This window comes from Phaenicophaeus curvirostris, chromosome 15, assembly GCF_032191515.1.
Source record: "Phaenicophaeus curvirostris isolate KB17595 chromosome 15, BPBGC_Pcur_1.0, whole genome shotgun sequence".
NCBI classification, from domain to species: domain Eukaryota; kingdom Metazoa; phylum Chordata; class Aves; order Cuculiformes; family Cuculidae; genus Phaenicophaeus; species Phaenicophaeus curvirostris.
Genome location: NC_091406.1, coordinates 1220405 through 1245518, shown reverse-complemented (window position 1 = coordinate 1245518; position 25114 = coordinate 1220405). Strand labels below are relative to the sequence as shown.

The 25114-nt window shown below is 54.3% G+C and overlaps 2 protein-coding genes across 4 annotated transcripts in view; one reads left to right on the top strand and one right to left on the bottom strand.

Moving 5' to 3' along the window:
* The window catches only part of PDLIM4 (PDZ and LIM domain 4), a 445004-nt gene that overhangs the window by 355027 nt on the left and 64863 nt on the right, over nucleotides 1-25114 (bottom strand). The gene's annotated exons all lie outside the window — the stretch shown is intronic.
* The window catches only part of ARHGAP26 (Rho GTPase activating protein 26), a 128535-nt gene continuing 114902 nt past the window's right edge, over nucleotides 11482-25114 (top strand). For all 3 annotated transcript variants that reach the window (XM_069869453.1, XM_069869452.1, XM_069869454.1), the window contains exon 1: nucleotides 11482-11671. In XM_069869453.1, the coding sequence (XP_069725554.1) occupies nucleotides 11518-11671 (154 nt within the window). In that variant the 5' untranslated portion in view covers nucleotides 11482-11517. The remainder of the gene's footprint in view (nucleotides 11672-25114) is intronic.

Below are 25114 nucleotides of genomic sequence, written 5' to 3'. Positions count from 1 at the left end.
TGTGGGCAGGGCCGGCAGCGATGCCCGTGGGATCTCCTGGGGCTGCTGCGGTGTCAGGCGTGGGCAGGGCCGGCAGCGATGCCCGTGGGATCTCCTGGGGCTGCTGCCATCCCCTGCATGCCCTTGCAGCAGTAAAAGATGCAGGACTTTCCAGTCACATAAAGTTTTTAATAGCAAATGAAATTGCTCCCTATCATCAGTGTCTTATCTGCATGCTTCAAGGGCATGTCCTCTGCAAACACTGCCGTGAAAGTAAACAGGGACAAGGTTTTTTAATGGCAAGGTGAACACGAGGAGGTGGATCTGCTTCCTGTGCCCCTGCCCTGGTGCTGTGTGTGCTGAGATGCGCTGTGCACCACGAGGATGCTTCATCCCGTAACCTTGAACAGGTGAAACGGATGCCTGGAAAAAATAATTAAGAGGATGGGAAAAATAATTGAGATGATGAGGATAATTTTGTTCTGCTGCTCCCACAGCTGCACGCCTCATGCGCAGCATCAGCCCCCTTGTCCCCAGGAAGCACAGTGAAGCCGCCGTGTGCGTCTGTGGGGACAGGGAGGGTTTCTGGCTGGGTGTTATGTTTACGTGCTGACACGGTAAAGTGGGTTAAGCGAGGCGCCAGGATCCAGCCATCCCTCTGCTGCAGACATCGCTGAAACCGCACTGTCCGTCCTTACCCTTGGAGAGCTCTCGGGCAGAGAGAAATGTCACACTGCAGCGCGGTGGGTATTGGTGCTTTATAGTTTTTCACGATTCCCACAAGCAGTGTAATACAACCTGATGTTTGCTGTAACTATGTCCCACCCTGTGCTGCTCCACGGGGGCTGCTCTCCCACGTGGCCCCCTCGGTTTGCTGGCAAACACATTCCCCGGGAGGCAGCCTGCATCTCCTCAGTGTGGGACAGCACCCAACTTGCTCCCCACCCACTGCGAGCTCCTGGCTGCCGGCAGCATCTATGTGACACTGAGGACAGATGAGCTGTGGCATCTTACCCTCTCAGCTTGGAAGAAGCCGCCTCCCTGGCGAGGGATGGAACACCCTTGAATTCAAAGCCATGGTCCCTCTCTGGCTGTGGGGACAGGGCTGGCACATCTCCCCACAGGGCAGCTCCTCGTCTTCCTTCTTGTGTCCATTAACTTCACAGCATTCACTGCACAGCCTGCAGGAAAGCTGGGGAGGGGCTCTTGATCAGGGAGTGCGGGGACAGGACGAGGCAGAATGGTTTTAAGCTGAAAGGAGGGGAAGTCGAGATGAGATCTTAGGAAGAAATGTTTTCCGGTGAGGGTGGGGAGGCCCTGGCCCAGGCTGCCCAGAGAAGCTGTGGCTGTTCTCTTTTCTTGTTAGCCAACCTGGCTGCAGTGTCCCTGTTCCTCTCCCTCCCAGTTCCTCCTGGCCAGCTGGCTCTGGCCCCTGGAGACCCAGAGCTCCCCATTGCACCCAGCACAGCTCAGAAGGAGAAGAGGCACCGTCCTGTTCAGCGTCATTCCCTGTCTTCTGCTCGGAGAAGGAAAAGGAAATGTCAACTCCTGAGACCACAGAGAAGGGTCCAAATGAAGCACAGAGCTAAAGGCAGGCAGAGGCAGCATGGGCACGGGGTACAGCGATGCTGGAGGGTCTGCAGGCGGGGGCAGAGGGAGCTGCAGCAGCCAGCTCCTGCCTCCGAATCCCACACCCTTTGTCTGGGTTTCTGGGCAAAGCTGGGATAGTTAGTGCAGATTTCCACAGGAGTTTGGAGATAACATTAACATCTGAAGATATTTGCATCCAGGAAAGGCAGTGGCCTTGCTCTAATTATGAAAATTAAAATGATTTCCTCTGAAGCCAATAGTGGGAAATTGATGTAAAGTTGGTGTTGGCGTTAAAGGAGTGAGGGATGGTCACCAAGAGCCAAAGGAGAGGAAATTCTCCGTCCAGTTTCCAGGAGCAGAGACCAAGAAAGGGAGAACACTGAGGTCTGGGACCACTAAGCAGAACTGGAGGAAATTAATATTTACATAGGAAGAGCGAGCACTTACATCCATCTCATGGGTCGTACCAGGGCTAATGCGCAGCAGACACCTCTGGAAACCCTCCAAAAAGGAAACTGGAGTTTGGTTTGGGAACTTCTGGTTCTAATTCCTGGAAACAGCGCTTCAGCTCAATTTCACAGCGGTTTGTGACTTTTTTCCAGTGGTTATACTAATTTTGGGAAAACATTCCTCTCCTTGGAATTGTCTTATGATAATATAACCCCACTTCAGCGGTCAGAGGTTTCGGATGGCTTCAAACCAGCCCAGGGGGTGCCTGAGAGCAGCCCCCGTCTGCCTTGCGTGCCCCGGCAGCTCGCAGTTCGGCAGAGGGATCGTTAGGGACTGTTTATCCACTGCGTGTCTGCAGTTTTATTGCTGCCTGCCACTGCACTTTGACACGCGAAGAAAGCAGGGCCACAGCGTCTGTTGGGCTGGGGTTTAAGCTCACTGCGGCATGTGCTCCCACAGCTGGATCCCTTCTCCCCTGTGCAAGCCACGCAAGGCTGGGAGCAGCGCAGAGCAGGCAGCAGCACGCAGGCTCAAGCACCAGACTGGGAGAAAGCTGAGCTGCAGGACATGGAAAGGCACAGGCCAAGGGAAGGGCTCAGGTTAGATGGGACATAAGGAAGAGATTTTTACAATGTGAGTGGCGAGGTGCTGAAAAGGGTTGCCTCATCCCTGGAGGTGTTCAAGGCCAGGCTGGATGGGGCTTTGAGTCCCCTGATCCAGTGGGAGGTGACCCTACCCATGGATAGGAGGACTGGATGATCTTTAAGGTCCCTTCTGTGATTCTATGACTCTGGGCTTCCAGGTGTTCTCCATGAAGGGCTCTCCCTTCCGAGGGTGCTGCTGGGAGAGCCACCTGGGAGAAGGACCAGCTGCAGGGCATCAGGGCTGATGGGATAAAGGGCAGAGTGGGCTTTAAATGCTGCTTCTGCAGCTAGCCCCAGCCTTTAGAGGAACCCTGTGGTGCTCCTGGATGGGGGGCTGTGCTGGGTGTGGTGCTACGTTCTGGGATCCTGCTGTTGCTTCAGCTCCTGTGCAGCCAAAGGCAGGTAGGACTGAGGACTGGAATGGGGCAAGTAGTTGTTTAATGCAGATGGTGGCCAGCAGCCTTCCTGCCTTGGGCTGGGGTTCTGTGGAAGGATGCAGCTCTGCTACAAGAGCTCACCTCCGTGAGTCTTGTTGTTGTGTACACTGGTAAAAACATGTTGCTGCTGTGGGCGAGAAGGCTCTGACTGCTGGTGCTGTGGTGCTATGTGGTGTAGAGCAAAGCCCTTCTGTAGGGCTGAGCTCCTGCAGCCCAAGAGGAAGCTGTGGGTATCGGCTGCTGGTGAAAATCACACCCTGCTTGTCCTAGGCTGCTCTCCTACCCTTCTCTGAAATAGAACAAAAAACTCAGAGCCTTAAGGGTTTGAAAGAGTCACTTTAAATTTAGTAGGCTTCTTTCTGAGCTGCCTCCCTCAGCTTTTGGTGCACAGCCTGCCTTGCAGAGCTTGGGGTGTGTATTATATTTCTGATGCTCGGGCTCCCCCAGTCAGCAAGGAGCTCTTGGAGGCCAGTGCCCTGTGAGTGGCTGTGGCTCTTCATCCCCACAGTGTCACCAGAGCCCAGCACCCCGTGGGGGCCCTCGCACCCCTCCAGCGTTCAGCAGAACCAGGCTCCTGCAAGGAGAACCTGCCAGGGAATGCAGGGTCTCCTCCAAACCCAGAGGGCTTTGAAAGACTTGCACAAACAGCAGAAGCTGGGAATTGCTTCAGGGTTTCATGCAATGCTGGTTTCCTTGCCCAGCTATGCAGTTTGTGGTTCATCTGGCACAACTGAGGTCTTGAGGCTGCAGCTCCAGCTGAATCTGATGCCTGGGCTGTGTGAGACTATGATTTTTCTCCTTTAATCTTACTGACTCTAAGGCTGTCGGTTACAAAGGAGAGCAAAGGAATGTACAAATTCCTTGGCAGTAAGCTGTGAGATAGCTTTCAAAAGGGATATGTGGCATGTGTGCTATGGAAAGCAATTGACTTCCAGCCTTTAGGAAGCTCTAGGTATAAAAAAGGTCAGTTCTATCTCTGGGCGCTGACTGTTCTTCAAGGTGCACATCAGCAGGGCTGGTTGGGAGAGGGGGACCGGCTCATCCCCAGCCCATCAGGGTCCTGGGCTCCTCCCCACCACAAACTCCTGTGTAATGACCTGTGGAAGAGTTTTTCCACAGAACATTATGAGAGCAAAGCTTCCATGTAGAACATGGGTAGAGGCTAAATGCTTTGTGCTTGCAGAGGAAATGAGTGGCAGCTGCTTGGCTGGGCCTTCCATGAGATTTCTTATTTCTCCTCAAAATGAGAGCAAGAATAGACAGACTATTTGGCCTTTCCTGACAATGAAACTTTGTCATATCTATAATTAACCCTGTTAGTTAAATGCTTCTTCCATGAACATCTTTGAAGATTTCATAGTCCTCTGTTCGCTTAATACTTTTCCATTTCAGCTTCCTGTGCTGCAGCGGTTCCCAGGGCCATGACTAATTCCACTTTTCCTTTTAATTGCGAACTTGTTTCTGGCTGTGCCTTTGTGTGTTTGGCTGTAGCTCAGGCAGCCTGGTTGATGCCTGCCCAAAGTGCACCTGTCAGTCCTTTTATTTTCCTCTAGAAATAGCTTCCCAGGGAATTTAGAAAACATTGATGACCAACGCTTCTCTTTCTTTCAGAAACCTTTTCACCACAGTGATGCAGTCCTGTAGGAATGTCAGTGTTGCCCTCAGTTTAATCCTTAACTTCAGCCCACGGCTGCAGGGCTGGTGCTGCTGGAGCCTTGCACGCACCATCCCATTGTGCCATCCTGTGTGCTCTCCAGCTGCCCTGGTGGGCCTGGGGTGGAGGAGCTATGGGTGTGTTGCAGGGCTGGGTCACCTTGACCCCACAGCAGGGCTTTCTGCAAAAACCGCTTGGTTTGATGGGTTATGGCTGTGTCAGCTCGGGCCTGGGGAAATGTGATGCTCTCACTGTTTTTGAGTTGGGTTTTTTTTTTTTTCCCTTGGAGGATGTTATCTGACCTTGCTTAGATGCAAGAAAAGCTATAGGAGAGACCTGTGATGCTCTCAGCCCTCTGAGATCTGTGGAGGTGAACAGGGGACCACTGCAGCTGCACTAGCTCTCGTGGAGGCTTTTCCTTGTGTGCTTTGTGGCTCCTCTCTTCTTCATGGGCTCACCCCAAATATCCCGAGCTTGAAACTCTTCTTACTTAAGTATCACTTGTCATTTTTGTGTCAGTGAGAGCTTGCCTGCAGGGTCTGTAATGACATTTCCTTTGCTACTTCTCTGGCAGTTGCAGAGAGCGGATTTTCTTCCACCCCAGGTTCCTAAATAACCACCCCTTTGCTCCACAGAATCCCTGCACGGGTGAGCTGCTGAAGGTCTTGGGCAGCACAGTGAAAAAACAGGGATGAAGGACATACTGAAGCTGGGAGCCCACCCTCCTCTTGGGGTACAATTTAACCAGGCCCATGAGCAAGGAAATGTCAATTTTCAGTGTAATTTACCCTGTCTTTGCCTGGAAGGTAATTGCATGTATTTATGTGTAAGTGGTGATGCTCCTTTTCGTTTGTTCTTCCTACATCATGTTAAATGTGCTAAACTCCTCTGGATATCCTAGTTCCCTGACCCAGTAACTTCTTAACCTTGTCTTTGTGCTTGAATGACCATCACATCTCTAGAAGTTGTGATCATGCAATCACTGTCTTCATGATTTGTGATGCAGACTCAGCCCTGTCACAGATAATGTGGTGTTTTGTTCTGCCTCTGCGTATATTCAGTGCTGTTAACATTTACAGTGGGAATGGTGCTCCAAAATGAGATGGAGAAGGAGTCATTGTGGCTACAATCACATAGCGATTTGGGCTGCTGGGTAACCGGGCCTCTGCAATCTCTACATTAAGGAGATTATCTTTAAATAACATTTCTGGTTTGTGAGTCTTATGTCCAGTTCCTGGGCAGGGCAGTGTGACCACAGACCTAAGCATAGCGATTCTAAAAGCTGCTCTTCTGTGGTATTTTGGTGGAAGGACTTACTGGTGCTTTTGATAGTTGCTCATCAATACCATCATCATTCAATTAAGTGATGACAAAGGAGATGATGTAGAAGCCAGGCCTCCTGGTTCCAGCACCATGAGCATCATTCTGGAAACAAAAGCCAAGGAGTAACATGAGGCTAGGAAAACCCAAAGGTATTCAGGTTTACCCTGTGCTCTGGGGAGGGTCCTGGCTCAAGGTCCTGACAGCAGGCTGGCTTGGAGGTCATAACTTGAGCAGGAGGAGAGAGGGTAGCAGCCAGGGCAGGTGTTGGAGCAGAGCGTAAACCTTAACAAATCTAATCTGGTGCTGACATTGAGAAGGGGGAGGCAAACAGTGCTCTGGAGGGTAGTGCCAAAAATCAACAGAGCTGGGAAAAGTGCCACCTCATGCAGGAAGCCTGATTCCTTCCTTCCAGTGAGAAAGGATTGGCCCAGTTAGCAAAGCTGAGGGGTCAGGAGGAGTCGGGGATGTATGTCTTCTCAGTCTTAGCTAAGGAGTACTGGAAAAGGTGTTCTTTTCTTTCTAACAAGGAACTGAGGCAAACAAGCCTAAGTTGGCTATAGCGCAAGCACCAGAAGACTCTTGAGCCTGGAGATTGTTCTTGTGCTTGCCCTGGATGTGCTGCTGCTGCGCTTGGAAGCTGGCTCTAGGTCTATCTGCTCTGACAACTGCCAGGAAGAGGAAAGGGAACGGCACATCTTATGGAGACAGCTCCTCTTGGATGCTGTGTCTGTAGGCTTTGTTACTGTGAGTCCTGGTCTCTTCTCAGTGCTCCCAGATGACTGAGAGGCATGTGCCAGGCGAGCAGCTTGGCAAAGACCATGCTGTAAATAGCTGGTATGTCCCTGGCATGTATGAATGGGTGTGATTGCAGAGCAAAAGTAGGAGGAGAAGCCAATTAGCCCAAGACAGATGGTGGGCTTGTAGCAGTAATAGTAATGCTCTTTGTGGGGGAGGATAGCTGCTTGCCCAAGGCACAAACAACAGGTATAGGGACTAGGAAGGGACTTGATGTGGAGATTGTTTCTGCTGCAGGAAGGACACTGATTGACTAACAGCATCTTGCATTGATATTTCCATTCAAATTGAAACCAGCTTCCAAAACCAGTTACCAACCCTGTAGTGCTCTGTGAAACCCAGGAAGACTTGGTAGCACAAGCATTGCAAACAAAGTTATTGGAGGTTAACAAGTGGGAGCTGAGGAGATTTTGTAGATTTGGAGCAGAGACCCCATCCTGCTTGCTTTTTACTCCAGGGACATCAGACTCCCATGCAGAGGTCATTTAGGTTGCTGCTGTTTGGTGTAGAGACCTGTCCACTCCATTGTTTCACCTGTCCCTGCAAACCTACCTGAAGGCCAGGAGGAGGGACAGCAAGGAGGAATGAAATCAGCTGAAAAGAAGAATTGAGGAGGTGGAAATTCACATGATTGCTAGAGGTGTAACTCTGGAAGGAAAGGTACTGCTCTGCTGTAAGATATATGTATAATTATGTTAACTATATGTAAAACACGTGAATGCTCAGTGGAGGGAGCACTATCACACGAAAGGCTTCTCTAAGGCTATTTGCTGCAGCCACACAGTAAAAGTCTATCTGATGAGAACATACCCAGAGTGAGTTTCCAGGCTAACATGACTGCACTGGAGAAGGGGAAGCTCTTGGTGTCTGAGAGTTGTATTCACAACTAACAGAAGGTCCAAGCTCAAGGACCTGATCTCTGAGAAGGTTGTCAGGACAATAGGTCAATAGATGCCCTTTGGTTCACAGCAGGGAATTCATACAGCTTCATTGCGATGGTCTTGCATATTATCCAGAACACTTCTTTTTTTTTTTTTTGGCCATATACAATGCTGTGTCTGTGCCTGGCTCAATAAAAATCCTCGAGAGCAAGAAAGATGCATGTGATGTATGGGCACAGAATAAATAGACCTTGAACATTGCTGCTCGAGGGCAATTCCAAGAAACCTGTCATGTAGCTCCTGGCTTCTGGCAGTCAAGATGCCCATTGTAGTCTCTTGGGGTTTAAAGAAATGCATTAGTGTGCCCTAGTCTTTGGTGCTTTAAGACCTGATTAATGGGTTGTTTTCTACCTTCTCCCCCTGTAGCCCTGGTTCTTGTTTTCACAGGCAGTGGGACTGGAGGTTGCTGTTGGAGGGGAGCCTCCAAAACCCCTGGCACAAGACACACGCAGGATAACTGGGTTTAATGTTCCCTGGCAGGTGCCACAGTCCCTGAGCGTGGATGCTCGTGCTCAGCACGCATCACAGCACCAGCCTCCCTGCAGGCATCTGTCGCTCCGAGGCTGTGGAGATGGGGCTGTGAGATGCTGTGAGCTGACACTGTGGCTCAGCGCTGCTGCATGGGGAGGGGGCAGTTCCCCACCTCCTGCTCCAGCTGTCACTCCGACTTGTGCTTTACCTGACTGGTCTCACTTAACTGCCATAACCCTTTCCCAGAGGAGAAGTGGCTTGTTCCTGTTGTGTTAGCTGGGAATGTTTCAGAGTCCAGTAATGCTTGCAGCCAGTGCAAGGATGGGGGCAGGAGAACGGAGATGCTGTGCTCAGGCAGGTTAGGGAGCTGACCCAGCCAAAAACTAGCTCTAAAAAGAATTGTTAAATTTCAAACAAACCTCCTTAATCTAGTTGAGGGCTGGGAAGAGCAGCTGGGGTGGATCTGAGCTGATGCTATTGCAATGTCCCTCTTCCTCCTGCTTGGCTGTGACTGCGGTGTCCCCCACCACTGTACCAGCACCAGGGATTATTTGATCCCAGAGTGAGCTAAACTAGGTACAAACTGCTCTCTCTTTTGTTTTGCTTTAATGCTGGATTAGGTTTCTGCTGACTTTGTTCCCTGAGCGAGTTAGCTGTGGGATGCGGGTTGGTGAGTGAGCAAGGGAGAAGGAGTTAATGTGGTCAAGGACAGGCTCACTGGTGGGAGTGTGGGACTGTTCAGCCTCAGCTCTTGTCTGCTGTCAGTAAGTGTAAGCTCAGCCTTGGAGAGGCACAGAGGAGAGCAGGCTGCACACCAGCAGGCCGACCTCTGCACCCACAGGGATCAGCGGGCAGGCTTCTGTGGTTTAAATGGTGAGATTACCAGACCTGTACGCAGTGTCTGATTGATTTGGCTCACTTGGAGAGACAACAGAGTTGCTTAAGAAGATAAATCAAAGCAGGCAGGCAAACATATGGGAATTGCAGAGGGATGCAAGTTATTAGCTACAGGAAGGAGGATGTGGAAGTCTGGGATTTTTGTTTGTTTGCTTATTTTTTCCTTCAGTGGTAGTAGAACTGGGCTGGAAGGTGTCCATGGTGGTTCCACCCCAGTGCCTGCTGCTCTGCTCCCACACTCAGAGCTCAAAAGTGATGAGCATTTCCTCATAGATGCAGTGTAAGCCAGGAAAAGGGGTGACAAGTCCATGATCTGGTGTGTTAATTGCTGCTTGCTTGAGGCCTTGGTTCCAGACCTGTGGTGTGCGTTGTATTTCACGTGTGACAGAGCTTTGTAATGCCTCATCAGAAAACAGCAGTCTGAGCATTGAGACTTTGTGGCTCTGGAAAGGTGGTGAAGGAAATTGTTTCCAGCCCCAGATATGCTGATCCTCTAAGGCAGTGTCCTATAAATCCTAGTTACAGGTTCTTCTGTAACAGCTGAAAGTCCTGGAACACTTTTAATATGAACAGTGGTAATGTAGAAGGATAAAACCAAAATATGTGCTCCCGTGGCCTTGTACAGGGTAGAACTAAGAAGCATAATCCAAATGTCTAATGCTTTTATAGGGCTGTATGCATAAGGCATAAATGACAGCTAATTAGACTTTATATCCTGCCTACACGAGAAGCATGTAATTAGTATTACATTCTTTTTTATAATTGGGAGACCTCATGCAAAAATATGTGGCTGGCAAACCATATTTGAAGGCTGTGACTCAGCCAGAATTAGGCTGTGGTGTGAAGACTGAGAAAATTGCGCTTTAGACCCGACAGGGAATTAAAAAAAGCAGAGATAAAAGGTTGAGCTGGTATTGAGTGTCTGTGCCTGGACCCATCTGCTGGAAAACACAGGTGGATTCACTTCTGAGTGTCAGGGTGGGGCTGGATCCTGTTCTGTCAGCCTGACGGGGAGCCCAAGCTTTGTGCGAGACCATCCATGTTCCTTGGTTTGCAAAAAAGCGTAGATCTGGCACGGGCTCTGCATCGCGTTTCATGGCTGACTTGACAGGAATGTTGCCCTGTCGCCACGCTTGATCCCCAACGCGCTTACTCTGCGTCGCATGGGCTCACGCTGCCTGCCTCCTGCTCGCCGGTGGGAATGGCCGAGCTGGGGAAGAGGTGGGGAATCCCAGTCATCTGGGGATTATCCACAAATGTGTCTGTTTGTCAGTCTGGGGTGAGACGCCAGCGCCAGCTCGCATATGTGTGTCCAGGGGGGTGGCTCGCCCTTGGACATTTGGAATGGCTGTAAATTCGAGAGGGGCAGATTCGGACTAGACCTAAGGAGGAATTTCCTCACAAGGAGGGATGGCCTGGCCCAGGCTGCCCAGAGCAGCGGTGGCTGCCCCATCCCTGGAGGTGTTCAAAGCCAGGTTGGATGGGGCTTGCAGCCCCTGATCCAGTGGCAGGTGGTGGGACTGGAGGGACTTTGAGGTCCCTTCCAACCCAATGGCATCTTGGCTTGGATCAGAAATGGCGTGGCCAGCAGGTCCAGGGAGGTGGTTCTCCCTCTGGACTTGGCACTGGTGAGACCGCTCCTCGAATCCTGGGGTCAGTTCTGGCCCCTCACCACAAGAAGGATGTTGAGGCTCTGGAGCGAGTCCAGAGAAGAGCAACGAAGCTGGTGAGGGGGCTGGAGAACAAGAGGAGCGGCTGAGAGAGCTGGGGGTGTTTAGCCTGGAGAAGAGGAGGCTGAGGGGAGACCTCATTGCTCTCTACAACTACCTGAAAGGAGGTTGTGGAGAGGAGGGAGCTGGGCTCTTCTCCCAAGGGACAGGACGAGAGGGAATGGCCTCAAGCTCCACCAGGGGAGGGTCAGGCTGGACATTAGGAAAAAATATTTCCCGGAAAGGGTCATTGGGCACTGGAACAGGCTGAACACGGAGGGAGGAGACGAGCAGCCCTGAAGACGAACCCCTCGCACCTTTCTGAGGGGAATAACGGGGGTGCAGGGAGAGGGGCGGGGTCAGCGCAGACCCCGCCCACCCCGCTTCCGATTGACTCCGGGGGCGGGGAAACCCGCCCCCGGAGCCAATCGGAAGCGGGGTGGGCGGGCAGAGCGTCCCTGCGCGCCTCACCGCGCCTTCCCATTGGCTGTCAGCGCGGAGGGGGCGGGGCTTAGCGCCGCTCCGCGCTCTCCCATTGGCTGCGGGCGGCCCCGCCCGCCTCGGCGGGTGCTGGGCGCGGGGCGGCGCTCGGCCGCAGTCCCGGTGCGGAGCTTGGCCGCGGGCGGCATGGGGCTCCCGGCGCTCGAGTTCAGCGAGTGCTGCCTCGACAGCCCCCAGTTCCGAGAGCGGCTCCGCTCCCACGAGGCCGAGCTGGACAAGACCAACAAGTTCATCAAGGAGCTCATCAAGGACGGGAAGTCGCTGGTCGCCGCCCTCAAGAGTAAGTGGGGGCCGGGGTGGGGGGGCGCAGTGACCATCCTGCTTCGTGCTGTCCTGGTCCATCAGGATGTGCCTGGTCCATCAGGGGATGTGCCTTGTCCTGGTCCATCAGGATAAGCCAGCTCCTGCTCCATCACATGGCGTGGTCCATCGGGATGTGCCTGGTCCAGGTGCATCAGGATGTGACTGCTCCTGGTCCAGGTCCTGGCTCATCAGCACACGGCGTGGTCCATTGGGATGTGCCTGGTCCATCAGGATAAGCCAGCTCCTGGTCCATCACATGGCGTGGTCCATTGAGATGTGCCTGGTCCTGGTCCATCACATGGCGTGGTCCTTCAGGATGTGCCTGGTCCCAGTCCATTGGGATGTGCATGGTCCCAGTCCAGCTCCTGGCCCGTCAACACATGGCATGGTCCATCAGGATGCGCCTGGTTCTGATCCTTCAGGATGAGCCTGGTCCTGGTCCAGCTCGTGGTCCATCAGGATGTTCCTAGTCCATCAAGATGAACCTGCTCCTGGTCCAGGTCCTGGCTCATCAGCACATGGCGTGGTCCATTGGGATGTGCTGGGTCCTGGTTCATTAGGATGAACCTGCTCCTGGTCCATCAGCACATGGCATGTTCCATCAGGATATGCCTGGTCCATTAGGACATGCCTGCTCCTGGTCCAGCTCCTGGTCCATCAGCACGTGGCACAGTCTATTCTGAGGTGCCTCCGCCTGGTCCCAGTCCCTCAGGGCATGCTTGCTCCTGGCCCTGGCCCTGTTCTGTCAGGATATGACATGATCCATCAGGATGTGCCTGGCCCTGGTCCACCAGTTCCATGGCTCTCGGGGGTTGCATCCTTTGGGCTGGCTTGGCCAGGGTGTTGGGTGGTTGCTGTGTCCCCTGGTTGTGCTCTGTCCCCTCTCTGTTCAGGGCAGGGGATGCCTGGCATCTCTGCTGTTCCCCCCATAGGGGAATTTCTCTTTTTAAGTTTCTTTGGCCCAAATCACAACTGGCTTCCTGGCAGCAGCTCGCCCTGCCCTGCTCAGGTCCTGTGCCGTGGGACAGTGGGTCAGGAGAGGGAAATGTTTGCCTGTGCCCGTGCTGTGGGGTCCCTGTGACATCGCCTGTGACATGCCAGCCTGGCCTCGGGCTGTGGTTGTTTTGGGAGCTGAGGCTGAGCCCACCACCCCATCCCATCCCAAGTGCCACCACAGGGCTGTTCCAGCCCCCCTTCTCCAGGTCTCACCCTGAGCCCCATGGGTGCAGCTCCCTGCGCAAGATTCCAGGAACCCCAACCGTACCAATTCTTGGCATTTGGGGGTTAAAAAACCACCAAACCTGATAGCTATCAGTGCATTTATGGTTCTGCAGGTCTGAGCAGCCTCCTGGTTTGAGCTGCCCGGCAGCCTGTGCCCGGCTCTGCCTGGAGCATTCATTTCATCGCAGAACAAACCCAACAGTGTTGTTTTTCTGTGCAAGCCAGTTTTAGGAGTTCGCTGGTGGCTCCTGAGGATGTTTGTCTGTGGGCTCAGTCAGTGGGCACTTTCAGCGGGGGGCTCGGCAGGTGCTGGCTGAGGGGTCGCAGGTATTTTAGGGTGTGCGGAGCCCCCTGTGCTCGCGGCTGCAGGAGGGCTCCTGTCCTGCTGCCCGTGGCCGAGCTGCGCGGCCCCCACGCCGGGGCAGGAAGAACGCCGACAGCTTCCAGAGATAAGGATGTTTTTATGGCTGAATTGTTTAGTAGCCTCTATTGAATGCATTCCTGGATTAGACCTTAATTCCTGTACAGGGCTGGGGGGGTTGTGTTCCGCCAATGCCCAGGCTGCGGTCGGTAGAGATGCGAATAACGATGATATTGCTGGAGCGTTAATTAATGCCCTTGCAGGAGCGCTGGCTGCCCGTGTCCCATGCGTGTGGTCTGCAGGGCGCTCTGGGGAAATGTTTGGGGTGCGTGAGGCAGGGCTCTGCCCAGGGGCTGGGGATGATGTGATGCTTGGCTGCTCTGCATGTCCTCCTCCTGTGTGTGGCCCCTTTTCCTGCTGTAAGAGTGACTTCGCTGCCTGGGCAGCTGCTGTGAGCTGCAGTGCCTCTGGCTGCTGCAGCAGAGACTTGGTGTGGGACAGGCTCTGGATGGCTCTTTCCACATGTGTTTCCCTCGTTGTGCGATGCATGAGGTCTGGCTGTGTTGCGTGGGCCACTACAGACCCTCTGGGTGTCTGGCTGAGCATGGACGGTGATGCTCTAGGGGTGGAGAGCTGCTGGGCTGCTCTTGCCAGGTGTTGCTCCCCTTTCACTGCTGCAGTTTGGGACAGCAGCGAGAGCTGGGGCAGGTGGTACATGGTGGCCACTCCTGGCAGCGGCCAGGCACTTCTCTTCCAGGCTTTTATTTTTCTCTGGTGTCTCAAAGTAATTTGTCTCCTCGTGGCTGGGCAGCATGGTGTTATCTTGCTGCCAACATCTCCACGTGTGCTCCTTGGCTGTTGCGGAGGGCAAGGGGGATGTGGGGCTGAGCAGGTACCGGGAGCAGCAAACCCCCAGCTTAGGACACGCTCTTGGCACAGCGAGGTGGCCTGCAACGAAATTACACGATGTCTTGGCAATATCCTCTCTCATTTTCCTTCCTCTTGTTCTTTCTGCTGAGTGTTTCACATCCTCTTTGTTTTAAGACAGGCACAAGGGGAACGTAACTCTTTGTGTATCGGCGAGGAGTGAGGTGGAGGGACAGTTTGGATGGGGCCGTGGGGTGGTTGTGGTGGGGAGGAAGATGCAGGAGGGAGGAGGACCCTCGCACAGCTCTGAGCAGGAGCGCTCTCCTGTTCCCTGCTTGACACTGGTGCAGGGATGGTGAGACTGGTGTAAAGTCTCTCTCTGGATTTGCTGGAGGAGCTGTTCTGCAGCCACTCTGCTTTTGCCCTCTGTGAAGGTTTCCAAAGGACTGGGACTGATTCACAGTGCTATCTTCTTTATTTGAAGAAAGATAAATTCAGCAGGTTGGAAATCATCCTCATTTGCTGAAGGGCTGGTCTTGCTAAATCTCCTCTGATGCCAATGGCCTCTCCGGAGCATGTCTATAGATGTGTAGACATAAAAATACTGTTCTTTTTCCCCCTAGTGAGTATCTGTGCCTATTTCTATCGCCTCCCTTTGCTGCTTGTCTGGTATTAGTAGTGACCTGGTTTTCAGCAAAACGTGTCCCTCTTCCTCCCTTATACGCCATGCATGAATTATTCAGAAAGTTTTGCAAATGCAAAGACATCAAGTGAGACATAAATAATGAACTTGAAGCTTGGATGCCGTGGAACTTGTTCTCCAGCGAAGGAGCCCTGGTGACCATCGGTACCAGGACTATGGAAGCTTTTTGCCCCTGTGCCTGAGAAAGGCGCAGGCGGGGAGCCGGGTCCCTGCCCGTGACGCTGGCATCGCCTCCAGCCTCCCTGCTTCGGTGGAGGGAGATGTTGAGCCCAGTCGCCCAGATGGTGATGGAGAGATGCTTTGCAGCTTGCTTCGGAAAACAAGCAGTGCACATAAGGATGGAGGATGTGAAGGTGCGGGTGGCCCCACGCTGTTACGGGGCCTGAGCGGGGAATTTCATCCTCCTCCCTGCAGCTCCCAGGTGTCCCGTGGTGGTGGGACTGTGGGTGTGGGTCTCTGTGGTGGGGAGGCTGTGGGGGGCTGCAGGCTGCTGTCTCCTTCGGGTGCCACGCTGCAGTCTGGTGCCCTGCCACTTTTCTGCTCTTGTTTTGTTACGCTTTGTCCTCCAAGTCCTAAGCACTAATTTGAAGCCACTGAACTCATCCACGCCCCGGCCGCTGCTGCGCTCTCGTCACAGGCTGCAATTTGTGTGGTGGGGCTGGTGGGGGCTCTGCGAGCCCCCTCCCCACGAGGGGTGTGAGGGCCAGACCCTGGCCGGGCTCTGCTGTGCCCTGGGCTTCCATGGGATGGGTGGAGGTGCCCATGCTCCCAAAAGCTGCTTATGGGCTGCTTTGGGGTTTTGGGTCACTTTTCCTTTATCTGTGTTTTGGCTGGCTCACTGCAGAGCTGTGGTCGGGTGACGAGGAGGGACAGGACTGAGGGGGGATGTGGGGAAGGGATGATGCTGGGGTGACCCTAGTCCCTGTGGTGTCTGGGTGCTTGTCCAGCCTTGCTGGCTTTCTAGGGCAGATACTGTGGTACTGGCTCTGCCCTCCGCTGATGTGCCCCGTGCCGGCTGCAGCGGGCGGCTGGGATTGCCCCCTGCTCCCTGGCTGGCATTTCCAGATGCGCAGCCCTGGTGTGTGCAGGCATGCTCCGTGGAGGCTGTTGGAGGACACGCAGTCACTGTTCAGACTGTGCACACAGTGAGGATCCACGTTTGCCTGCTTAGTGCCAGGTTTGCTGAGGCAGCCTGTGCCGCCACTCTGGGTGACGCCAGGAGGACTTTTGCAGTGGTTGTGGGGTTTTTCCCAGGACACATCCTGCTCCGAGGATGCTGTGCAGCTTAAAAAGCACAGTGGGCTGGTTGTGTGGTTCCTGGTGGTGCCGTTGGCATGCCAGGCTCTGCCCGTGGACCATGCACTTTGGGATGTGTTTGCACATGGATTCGGTTCCACGTCTCAGCAGGTTCTTGTCCAAACGGAGCCTTTGAGACGTGTGTGCCTGTGGCTGTGTGTGGCTGTGCTGTACCCGAGGCTGGTACACGGGGAAACGAAAGTGAAACTTTTGTCCAATGTTTAACCTAGCAGTTAATTCCCTTTTGATAGGAACAAGGATTAGCCTGACAATAAGAAAGCGTTTCAGACTCTGGCCAGTCCCTTCAGTTGTCCTCTGCCCCAGCCAGTGTTGCTGCCATCGCTGCCTTTCCCTGCCTGCTCTGCACGCCCCCAGTTCGGCACAGTTGGTGCTCTGGGAGAGGCACCCTGACCCAAGGGAGTCTGGGGGAGATGCTGGCTCGAGAGGCTGGAGCTGCCCAGCTCCATGGGCAGACAGATAATGTGGTGCTGTGTGCTCAGACATCCTTGTTTGCCTCTCCAGGGTGGAAGCGCTTGGGTGTGTGGGAGAAAGAGCCATGTCCTGGGCTGCTCGGTGCTGTCTGGGGTGACAGGTCCCTGTGCCCCAGTGCCTCAGCCCAAAGTTTCCCATTGCCCCTGCACAGAGGAGGCGCTAAGGTGCAGAGGTTGAGGTCTGTCTTTTCCAGGAATGGCCCTTCTGTTGCAGGTGCAGCCTTTAGTGGTTGGAGATGTGCTCCTGGCAGCTGTGCTGCTGCAGACTCGGGTTTCAAGGAGAAGGAGCATTGTGCTTTCTGGAGGGTGCAAAAATAAAAATGGGTTTTGTGTTCCGTTCTGCTCTGGTTGAGCCATGAGCAACAGTGCTTGGCTGCTGCCATGGGGCGCTGGGTGCTGGCTGCCCACGAGGATCGACGGGGCGTGAGGGCTGCCAAGGTGAGTCATGCCGCCCATTTTGCATCTTCCAAGTGCTGAGGAAATCGCTGCCTCGAGGCTCAGAGGATTTCCTGGGGCTTAGCAGCAGCATGGTGTCCGTGTGGGCAGAACCCCCTTCCTGGGCAGTAGGAGCTGGCTGTGCCCGCGCAGCTTGCCCTGCGCTCGGAGGGGTGGGGGGTCTCTGCCAGTGCCGAGCCCTGCAGCCGTGGGGCACGGGCAGCCCTCCTGCTGCAAACCGCAGTGCCAGGCTTGGGGAGGAAGCCTGTGGTTTGGGGGTTTGGTTACTGAGATGAGTCGTTTTGATCTTTCTGGCTTTGTTCACCCAGCAAAGGTGGAATAAGGCTCTCTGTGTCAGGGTGTGTTCCCCCCCCAGTTGCTTTTGGAGGTTGGTAGGAAACATTCAGTGTGGGAAATACTTCTGTGCTTTGGGAGAGGAACATGGTTACAGTGCAGCCAGACAGTTCTGCGCCTGGGGGCTGAAGGCAAAGAGAGCTTCTTCCTCCTCAGCACAACCTGCGTGGCTTGTGCAGTCACATATTTAATAGTTGGTCTGGTGTTTTATTCAAATGGGGAGTAATACAAATGATAATACTCTGCTTGATTTTCAGTACAACTTGAAAGCTCCTCCTCTTCCTCTCTGGTGGAAATCAGCAACAGGAATGTGCTCCTGCTCTGGAGACGCGCTATTTGTGACAGTGGGGCTGCACTGAGTTGTGGAGGGATCGCTGTGCAGCCAGTGCTGGCTCTGGGGATCTGCACACTTACCCCGTGCTCAGCCTGGCTGTAGGAAAGAGAACTTGGGCTGTGACAGCCTGGGTGGTGTTGTGGTTCACCTCTGTGCGCTACCTGTGGTTGTGATCCATGCGGAAGGCTTGTGGTGACATCCCCAGCCATTGTCCCTTGTCTCTCCAGGCATCCTCTGGGGCTCCCCCAGATGCAGCCCTGACCCTGCAGTGCTTGTTGTTTGGCAGCTGATGGTGGGAGCCCAGGTCTGTGTGTGCTGTGGGCAGGCTGTGACCCCACCACTGCCACCTCCACTGGGCTGCAGCCGGATCTGGCCTCTCAGCAGCGCTGGGAAGGTAAGCTGGTGAGCAGGAGGCCTTGGGCATGCAGGAGATCATGTATTTGTGATTGTCTTTCAAATTATGCTGGCAGAAAGCTCGTTAACAGGACTTGGAGATCTCTTTAACTTGGAGCGTGTCCCAGTGCGTGGGTGCAGTGTTGGTGTTTGGAGAAGCCGCTGGCCGTGTGTGTGTCGCTGCCCCACCAGCACTGAGCAGGTGCCCACTGGTGGGTTAAACTCAACCCTCGTGGGTTGGTGGGGGATGGACTGGGGAATGTCAGCTGTTTTGAGAGCTGTTCTGCCAACACCGGGGCAGTTCTGGTTTGGGGCATTTTGAGTAGCCCCTCCGCACTGTCCAGCAGTGGGATGGCAGGAGGATGGGTTTTGCTGGGTATCAATCGCTGTGCTTGTTTTTTTTTATCCATCAGTTTTAAGTGGACCCAGAGGAGCCAGGTTTGGATGCGGCGTGATGAGTAGCTGTAGCGTGACCGTGGTGGGCGAGAGAGAAAGCAAACGAGGGGGAGCGTGTGCTGAAACCGCACAGCTTGTTCGCTTCTCGGCTGCTTGGTGTGAATCATCCCTCCTGCCTCCCCCTGGCACATGAGCGGCTGTCACTGTGGCCGGCAGAGCCGAGGCTGTTTTCCCTGTTTTCCTGGTGCACTCTGTGCTGTTTCCACCTGCTCCTCTCCACTGCTCCATGCAAGCGCTGTATGGCCCTGTGGGCTGCACGCTCCTGACGAGGCGTGCTCATTAGGGCATTGCTCTGGCTTGTAATAGCAAGGACACACTCCAGCCTGGCTTGGAGGAGCCAGGAATTGTACTTCCCTGCTGATGGGAGCCTGGGGGTCACAGCTTGTCTGGGTGCTGGGAGTGTGACGGCAGCCATGGGATGCTCTGCAGAGGGGGAAGGGGCTGTCTCTGCGGTGATGCCAAGCTGGCTTCTAGCTGGAGTTGGTGGGAAATACACCAGCCTCCGGACCATCTGGCTCCTGCACGTGGAGCGGCGGGTGCTGCCGTGTGGGTGCTGAGGCTGCCTGTGCCAGCGTGGTGGCGAGGGGCCAGCGAAGGGCCCTGGTGCTGCTCCTCATGCTTCCCTGTGGTTTGGAGAACAGAAGTTTCTCTTTGTGCAGGGTTTGCCCAGCACCTCAGCCGCGCGGTGGGACGGGTGCAGCGGCATGCTGGGTACCTGCATCCCTGCAGCGATGTGCTCGAGGACATCGCTGTGACCTGTGTTGGGTCCCTGTCACCTCAGCGTACTCCATGTGTGCTGTGTGTGCAGCCACGTGCTGTTTTCTTTTGAGCGGCTTCCAATCCTGCATTGGTGCTTCAGTGAGGGAAGTGCAAAGGGTTCTCTGTATGGGCCATGACCTGTAAAATAAGCTGGTGTGTGTGTTTTCAATAATGCTGCCTGGCAGAGCATCCATTTGCTGGTTGTTTTTTTGTTTTTTTTTTTTTTTTCAGAGAATCACAGGGTGGTTTGAGCTGGAAGGGATCTCAAAACCCACCCCTTATGCCATAGGCAGGGACACCTCCCACTGGATCAGGGGCTCCAAGCCCCATCCAACCTGGCCCTGGACCCTTCCAGGGATGGGGCAGCCACCACTGCTCTAGGCAACCTGGGCCAGGGCCTCCCCACCCTCAGCATGAAGAATTTCTTCCTAGTCTCTCCAGCATCGTGCACTCACTCAGTGCTGGTTGCTTAGCAATGTTTTACAAACCCCACTGCAGAGCAGAGCCGTTGGGTGGTTCTCCCTTGCTTTCCCGTGGCAGCAGCAGCAGTTCTGTGTTTCTCTTGCAGGGTGTTTTGGGGTGAAGATGGACTCCCCTGGGCACCTGGGGGCCCTGCTCCTTCCAGCTGGTGCTGCTGTGTGGAGCAGGGCTCTGTCCTGGGACAGCAGCATTTGGGTGAGGGCAGTCTGTAGGGAGATAGGAAACATTTCCCTGTGTCGTATTCCCAGCCCTTTCTGTGGTGGTGGCCACAAAGTTTGGGAGAAAGCCCAGGCTGAAGACAGTGATGTTCTCTGAGCCGTGCATCCCATTTCTCACCCTGCCTGTCTCCCCGGACTCTGCTGGAAATCTCTTTTTTTCTTTTCTTTCTCCTGGCAAAGCAGGAAAAATTGACTCAGTGGCTGGTGACATTCCTATGGGCACGGTGGGATTTTTCCTGTTCTTACAGCTGAGGTAGAAGAACATTAGAGACAAAAGGATTTCCGCAGCCTCCTTGGGAGGAGAAGGAAGCCGGCTGCTGCAGAACTGCGTTTTGAGGCGCTGTGAGCTGACCCTGCTTTCCTGCCCTGGCAGTGGGCACGCCAGCTCCTGGCAGGAGCCGCTGCCGGGATGCAGCCCCTCGGGATGCAGCCCCTCACACAGGGGCAGGTGCCAAGCCGAGGGACAGACAAGTCATTGCCCCGTGCCGTGGGCAGAGCATGCCTCGGCTGGGTGGGCTGTGCTGGAGAGGGCTGCTGTCCTGCCCCTGGGATGGGGTGCAGGGGTCCCTGAGACTCCGCGTCTCCCCTGGACCCTGATGCTCCAGCACCTGCCCCTAGAGGAATCAAGCCGGCTCCCTGCCGGGCTGACTATTAACTAATTAGATTTAATAACAAGCTAATCCAAATGTGTGGCTGGTGCCTGAGGCAATCTGCTCCTGCCTCGGTGCACGGTGTCTGCTTGGGGGCTCTGCCAGTGTCCCCCCCATGCCGGGACCTCCCGCCTGGCAGGACCCCCACCCGCTTCTGCTCCACTAATGGTCATTGCCTTGGCCGGGAGCGCATTTCTTCTGGATTATCATCCTCTAAATCGATTAGCTGTCTCGTGCAGGGCAGTTTATTCTAATGAAATGTGATTCCAGGCTCCAGTCAATGAATTATTGTGGCGGCGAGGGTACAGTGATCTGCTGCCTTGCTGTGGGTCGTGCCAGGGTTTGGAGAGGGCAGGAATGGAAAAGGCTTGGAGGAGTAAATGACAATCGGCAGGGAATGAATTATGCTAGCGTGGACCTGCCTGTGCTCCCCGGTGAGGGAGCTGCGGGGGACATGGGGAGCTGTGAGAAGCGTGGCATTCCCAGCCTGTGTTCAGAGGCAGGGTGCTTGTAGGAGTGAAGCTTTGCACCACCTGCCTGGAGCCAGGGTTGGGGAGTAAGGGCAGTACTCGAAATGCCTGTTGCCTGGCAGGAGTTGGAAATACCCATTGTGGTTTCAGGCTCGCAGCTGAGCAAATGTGGAGCAGCAGGAGAGCCTGCAGGTGTGCTGTTGCTTGCTCTATGGCAGTGCTGTTCCCGAGTGCCTGGCCCTGGCTGGGATATGAGGATTTTCACTACTGCTTCTGCACCGTTTTCCTTGGGCAGTCGGCTACCTTTGGGAATGCCAGCTCGGACAGTAGTTTTCCATTTCATTCTCCAGGCACTTAAGCATTTGCTGTTGCAACGCATCCCTCCTGTGTGTTTGAGTGTTTGGTATTTGATTTTATTTTATTCGCAGACCTTGTCTGCTCCCACCTGAGCTCCCAGCCCTTGCTTTGATGCCCGCCCGCCTCCCCAGCCCGCCTGCCAGCAAACTCTCTGCCAGCTCGGCCGTCGCCTGCTGCTGTGGCTGCTGGTTGGGATGGGCTGGGGGTTCTGCCATAAAACAACACCAGGATGTGAACAAAAATAAACACAGGGAAAAGTGCCAGACTTGGTAGCTGGGTGGGGAAGCAGAGAAATCTTGTTTTGTTTTGCTGCTAAGTGCATGGAATGCTCTGTGTTCAGGGTCAGTGCAGGAGGGTAGGAGTGGCACGGCGAGGGTGCTGATCTTCCTCGCATGCAGGGACCCTGCTTGTGCCCCAGTGCAAGTTCCCTGGGTGCGAACGGGCTTTGCTGTGGGCAGCGATGCTCTGGGGGCCTCTGGGAGGGCTGGGATGTTGCCACCTTCATGCAAAGCACCAGAAAACCCCTCTTGGTGGTGGGCACACGACTCCGTGTAGTGCTGGTGGATGGCAGGGTAGCTGCAGTGTGATCTAGCGTGCCACTTCCCAACATGGTGATGGAAGCAGCGTGCTGGAGTGTTGGTACCCAACTTGGGGCCTCTGATCTTCAAAGAGTGTCCCAGGGGTTTCGTGGTGGTTCCCAGCTGCTGCTGGTGGGGCTCTGCTCACAGACACCTCGCTGGCCTTGCTCTGAGCCCTGGTCCTCCTTGCCGGGAGGGAGACCCTGATTTAGGACGTGTGGTCTTGCAGCTGCAGACATTGCTTTCCTCAGCGTCCCCAGAAATGGGAAGCCTTTCCTAGGGTCGTTGGCATCGCTTGTGGGTTTTTGTGTTCTCCTTCCTTGTCCTGGCCACAGGCAGGGGTGGCTCGCAGTGCTCTACTGACCCAGCACCTTCAGGCTGCACTCGCAGGCAGCTCCTGGATTTCTCAAGTCATTTCGTTTTCCTTTGCTTTTCTTTGCCCCTACCTGCCGTCATCTTCATCTTTTCTCCACCCATCTCTCTGAACTGAGAGCTGTTGCAGCTTGTTATGTGCCTCCTTCCTCTTCACAACCTGGTTAACGCAGAACTGGGCAGGGCTGAACCATGCTGGGCACTAACCAGAGCGTTTTGCTTTGGAGTGGTTACTTCCGAAAAATCCTGTTTGGGCAGGTAGAGAGCATAGTCCAGAGTTTCCACGTGGTGCAGGATGGGTGGGAGCCTCCCCATGTCTTCCTTTCCCAGAAGTACAGAGGTTGTTGAGCCCATTGCAGTTTGAGGGTTTGTGTGCCCAGCCCTGATGTGAGGGTGCATCTGGGTGTGACCCTCAGCAAGGAGGGGCTCTGGATCAGTGAGTGCAGGGATAAGATGAGGGGGAATGGTTTTTAGCTGAAAGAGAGGAGATTGAGATGAGATCTTGGGAAGAAATGTTTTGCTGTGAGGGTGGGGAGGCTCTGGCCCAGGCTGCCCAGAGCAGGGGTGGCTGCCCCATCCCTGGAGGGGTTCAAGGCCAGGCTGGATGGGGCTTGGAGCCCCTGATCCAGTGGGAAATGTCCCTGCCTGTGGCAGGGGTTGAAACTATATGGGCTTTGAGATCCCTTCCACCCCAAACCATTCCATGGTTGTAGGATTGTATGATCTCTGCAACTTTGGCCAGATAGTGTCTTGCTATTGGCATGGGGAGAGGAGAATGAGCAGAGCCTTTTGCATGCACTGTGTTTCTGAAGCGTCTCAGTCATCATGAGATAAAGATCTGAGTCATGAAAGTTGCTGTTGGGGTTTTGTTGCAATAGGAAGTGATGGGCAAGTGCTAAGAAAAGCTGAAGAGGAAGGATGGAGGGTGGCAGTGAGACCCCCGCGCAAGGCGTCTGCAGCAAAGCAGGCTCTGCGTGCGGCTTAAAACATCCAGAAACTGAGAAAGGTCAGGGCTGGATCCAGGTCAGAGAAGCAGGGGCAGAAGGACAAGGGCTGTGGTTAACCGTCAGCTTCCTCAGACCAGGAGGTGGACACTGAGAACAGAAGAGTGGCCGGAGACGTGTGACTCGAAGGAAGCAGCTTCTCTCCTCCTGCGCTGCGGGAGCCCCCGGCCACGCTGCAGGATGTCACACCGGGCTGTGCCGGCAGCCTGACCACGAGCGGCGTTTTGGAGGGGGTTAACCAAAGAGTCCTGGCAGTTTTGGACCATTTCTAGGAGTGGTGATGAGAGGAGCAGGCAGGAGCCTGTGGTGCCTCGTGCACCTATGACCAGATGTTTCTGGGAGTCCTGTGCAGCTCTTATCTCCCTGATGTTGTTTTTACTGATCCTGAAGTTTTCTGTACAGCTCTGTCTTGCTCCCGGGGCTCCGTGAGCCGGTGGCCAGGGCTGCAGCTGGTGATGGGGGGGCCAAGGTCAGGCTCCTGCCTTCCTGCGAGGGCTCACTGTGGGAAAAGGAGCTGCTTTTCCCTCCCTTCCAAAGTGAGAACAGCCCCAGCTCACAGCTAGGTAGACGCTTGCTTGCTTTCTCTCTTGTTTTAAATCTGTCCGCTTTCTCTCTTGCCTTGACCTGCCTGGCAATGCACAAGCAAAGTCAGCCCCTGCCAGCAAACCCTCCTGCTCCCCACAGCCTCGCTCTTCCCTTTGCTTTGAGCAGGGCTGGACACCTGCAGCCTTGGTGGCTGTTGGCACGGAACACCTTGTGTCCCCAGACACCAAACCTCCTTCATTTTCCTGGAAATCCAACCATCTCTGCAAGAGACCTGATGGTCCCTCCTGCTTTGTTCCCTAGGATCTTCAATACCTTTTGTCAGGATTCTCGGGAAGTTTTGCTAAAATGTCCTGGCCTGGCAAGGCTCCCAGGAGAACTCCAAACATCATTGCTTTGGAGGTGGTGAAATGACGTGGCCAGGGTGCTGGGCTGGTGAGCAGCAGGGAGATAATTTTAGCTGTGCAACCAGGCAGTCCCTCCACAGGCTGACTGCTTTTCATGAAGCACAGAACTTTTATCTCTTAAAATACCATGGAAGTAATTCATGTCTTCAGTGTGTTGCTCAAATCTAATCTGCTGTTTGAGCCCAGTCAATAGTCTCATTCATCCTACAATGGGTTCTCTGTCCCTTTGGCAAACATTTTGCTGTACGAAGCCACGTTGAGCGTGTGAAGCGAGGCATACGGTGATGCCTTGGCTGGGCAGCAGTGCAATGTGCTCCTGTGGTTCCAGTGAAAGGCTGAGCAGAAACTGTGGCATCTCCTGGATCTTCAGTCTTGTGGCCATCTCGGGCAGATTGTTATGCTTTATAGGGCATCGGCATATCCGAGCGGTTTGTTTTTTTTCCCTTCAAGCCTGGTTTGTAGGGTATAAGTGTCTGTAAAATTTTCTTGGCAAAATGAAGTTAGAATTGTAAAATCATAAAATGGTTTGGGTTGAAAGGGACCTTAAAGATCATCCAGCTCCAATGCCTCGGCCGTGGGCAGGGACACCTCCCACAGGATCAGGGGCTCCAAGCCCCATCCAGCCTGGCCTTGAACCTCCAGGATGGGGCAGCCAGGACTACTCTGGGCAG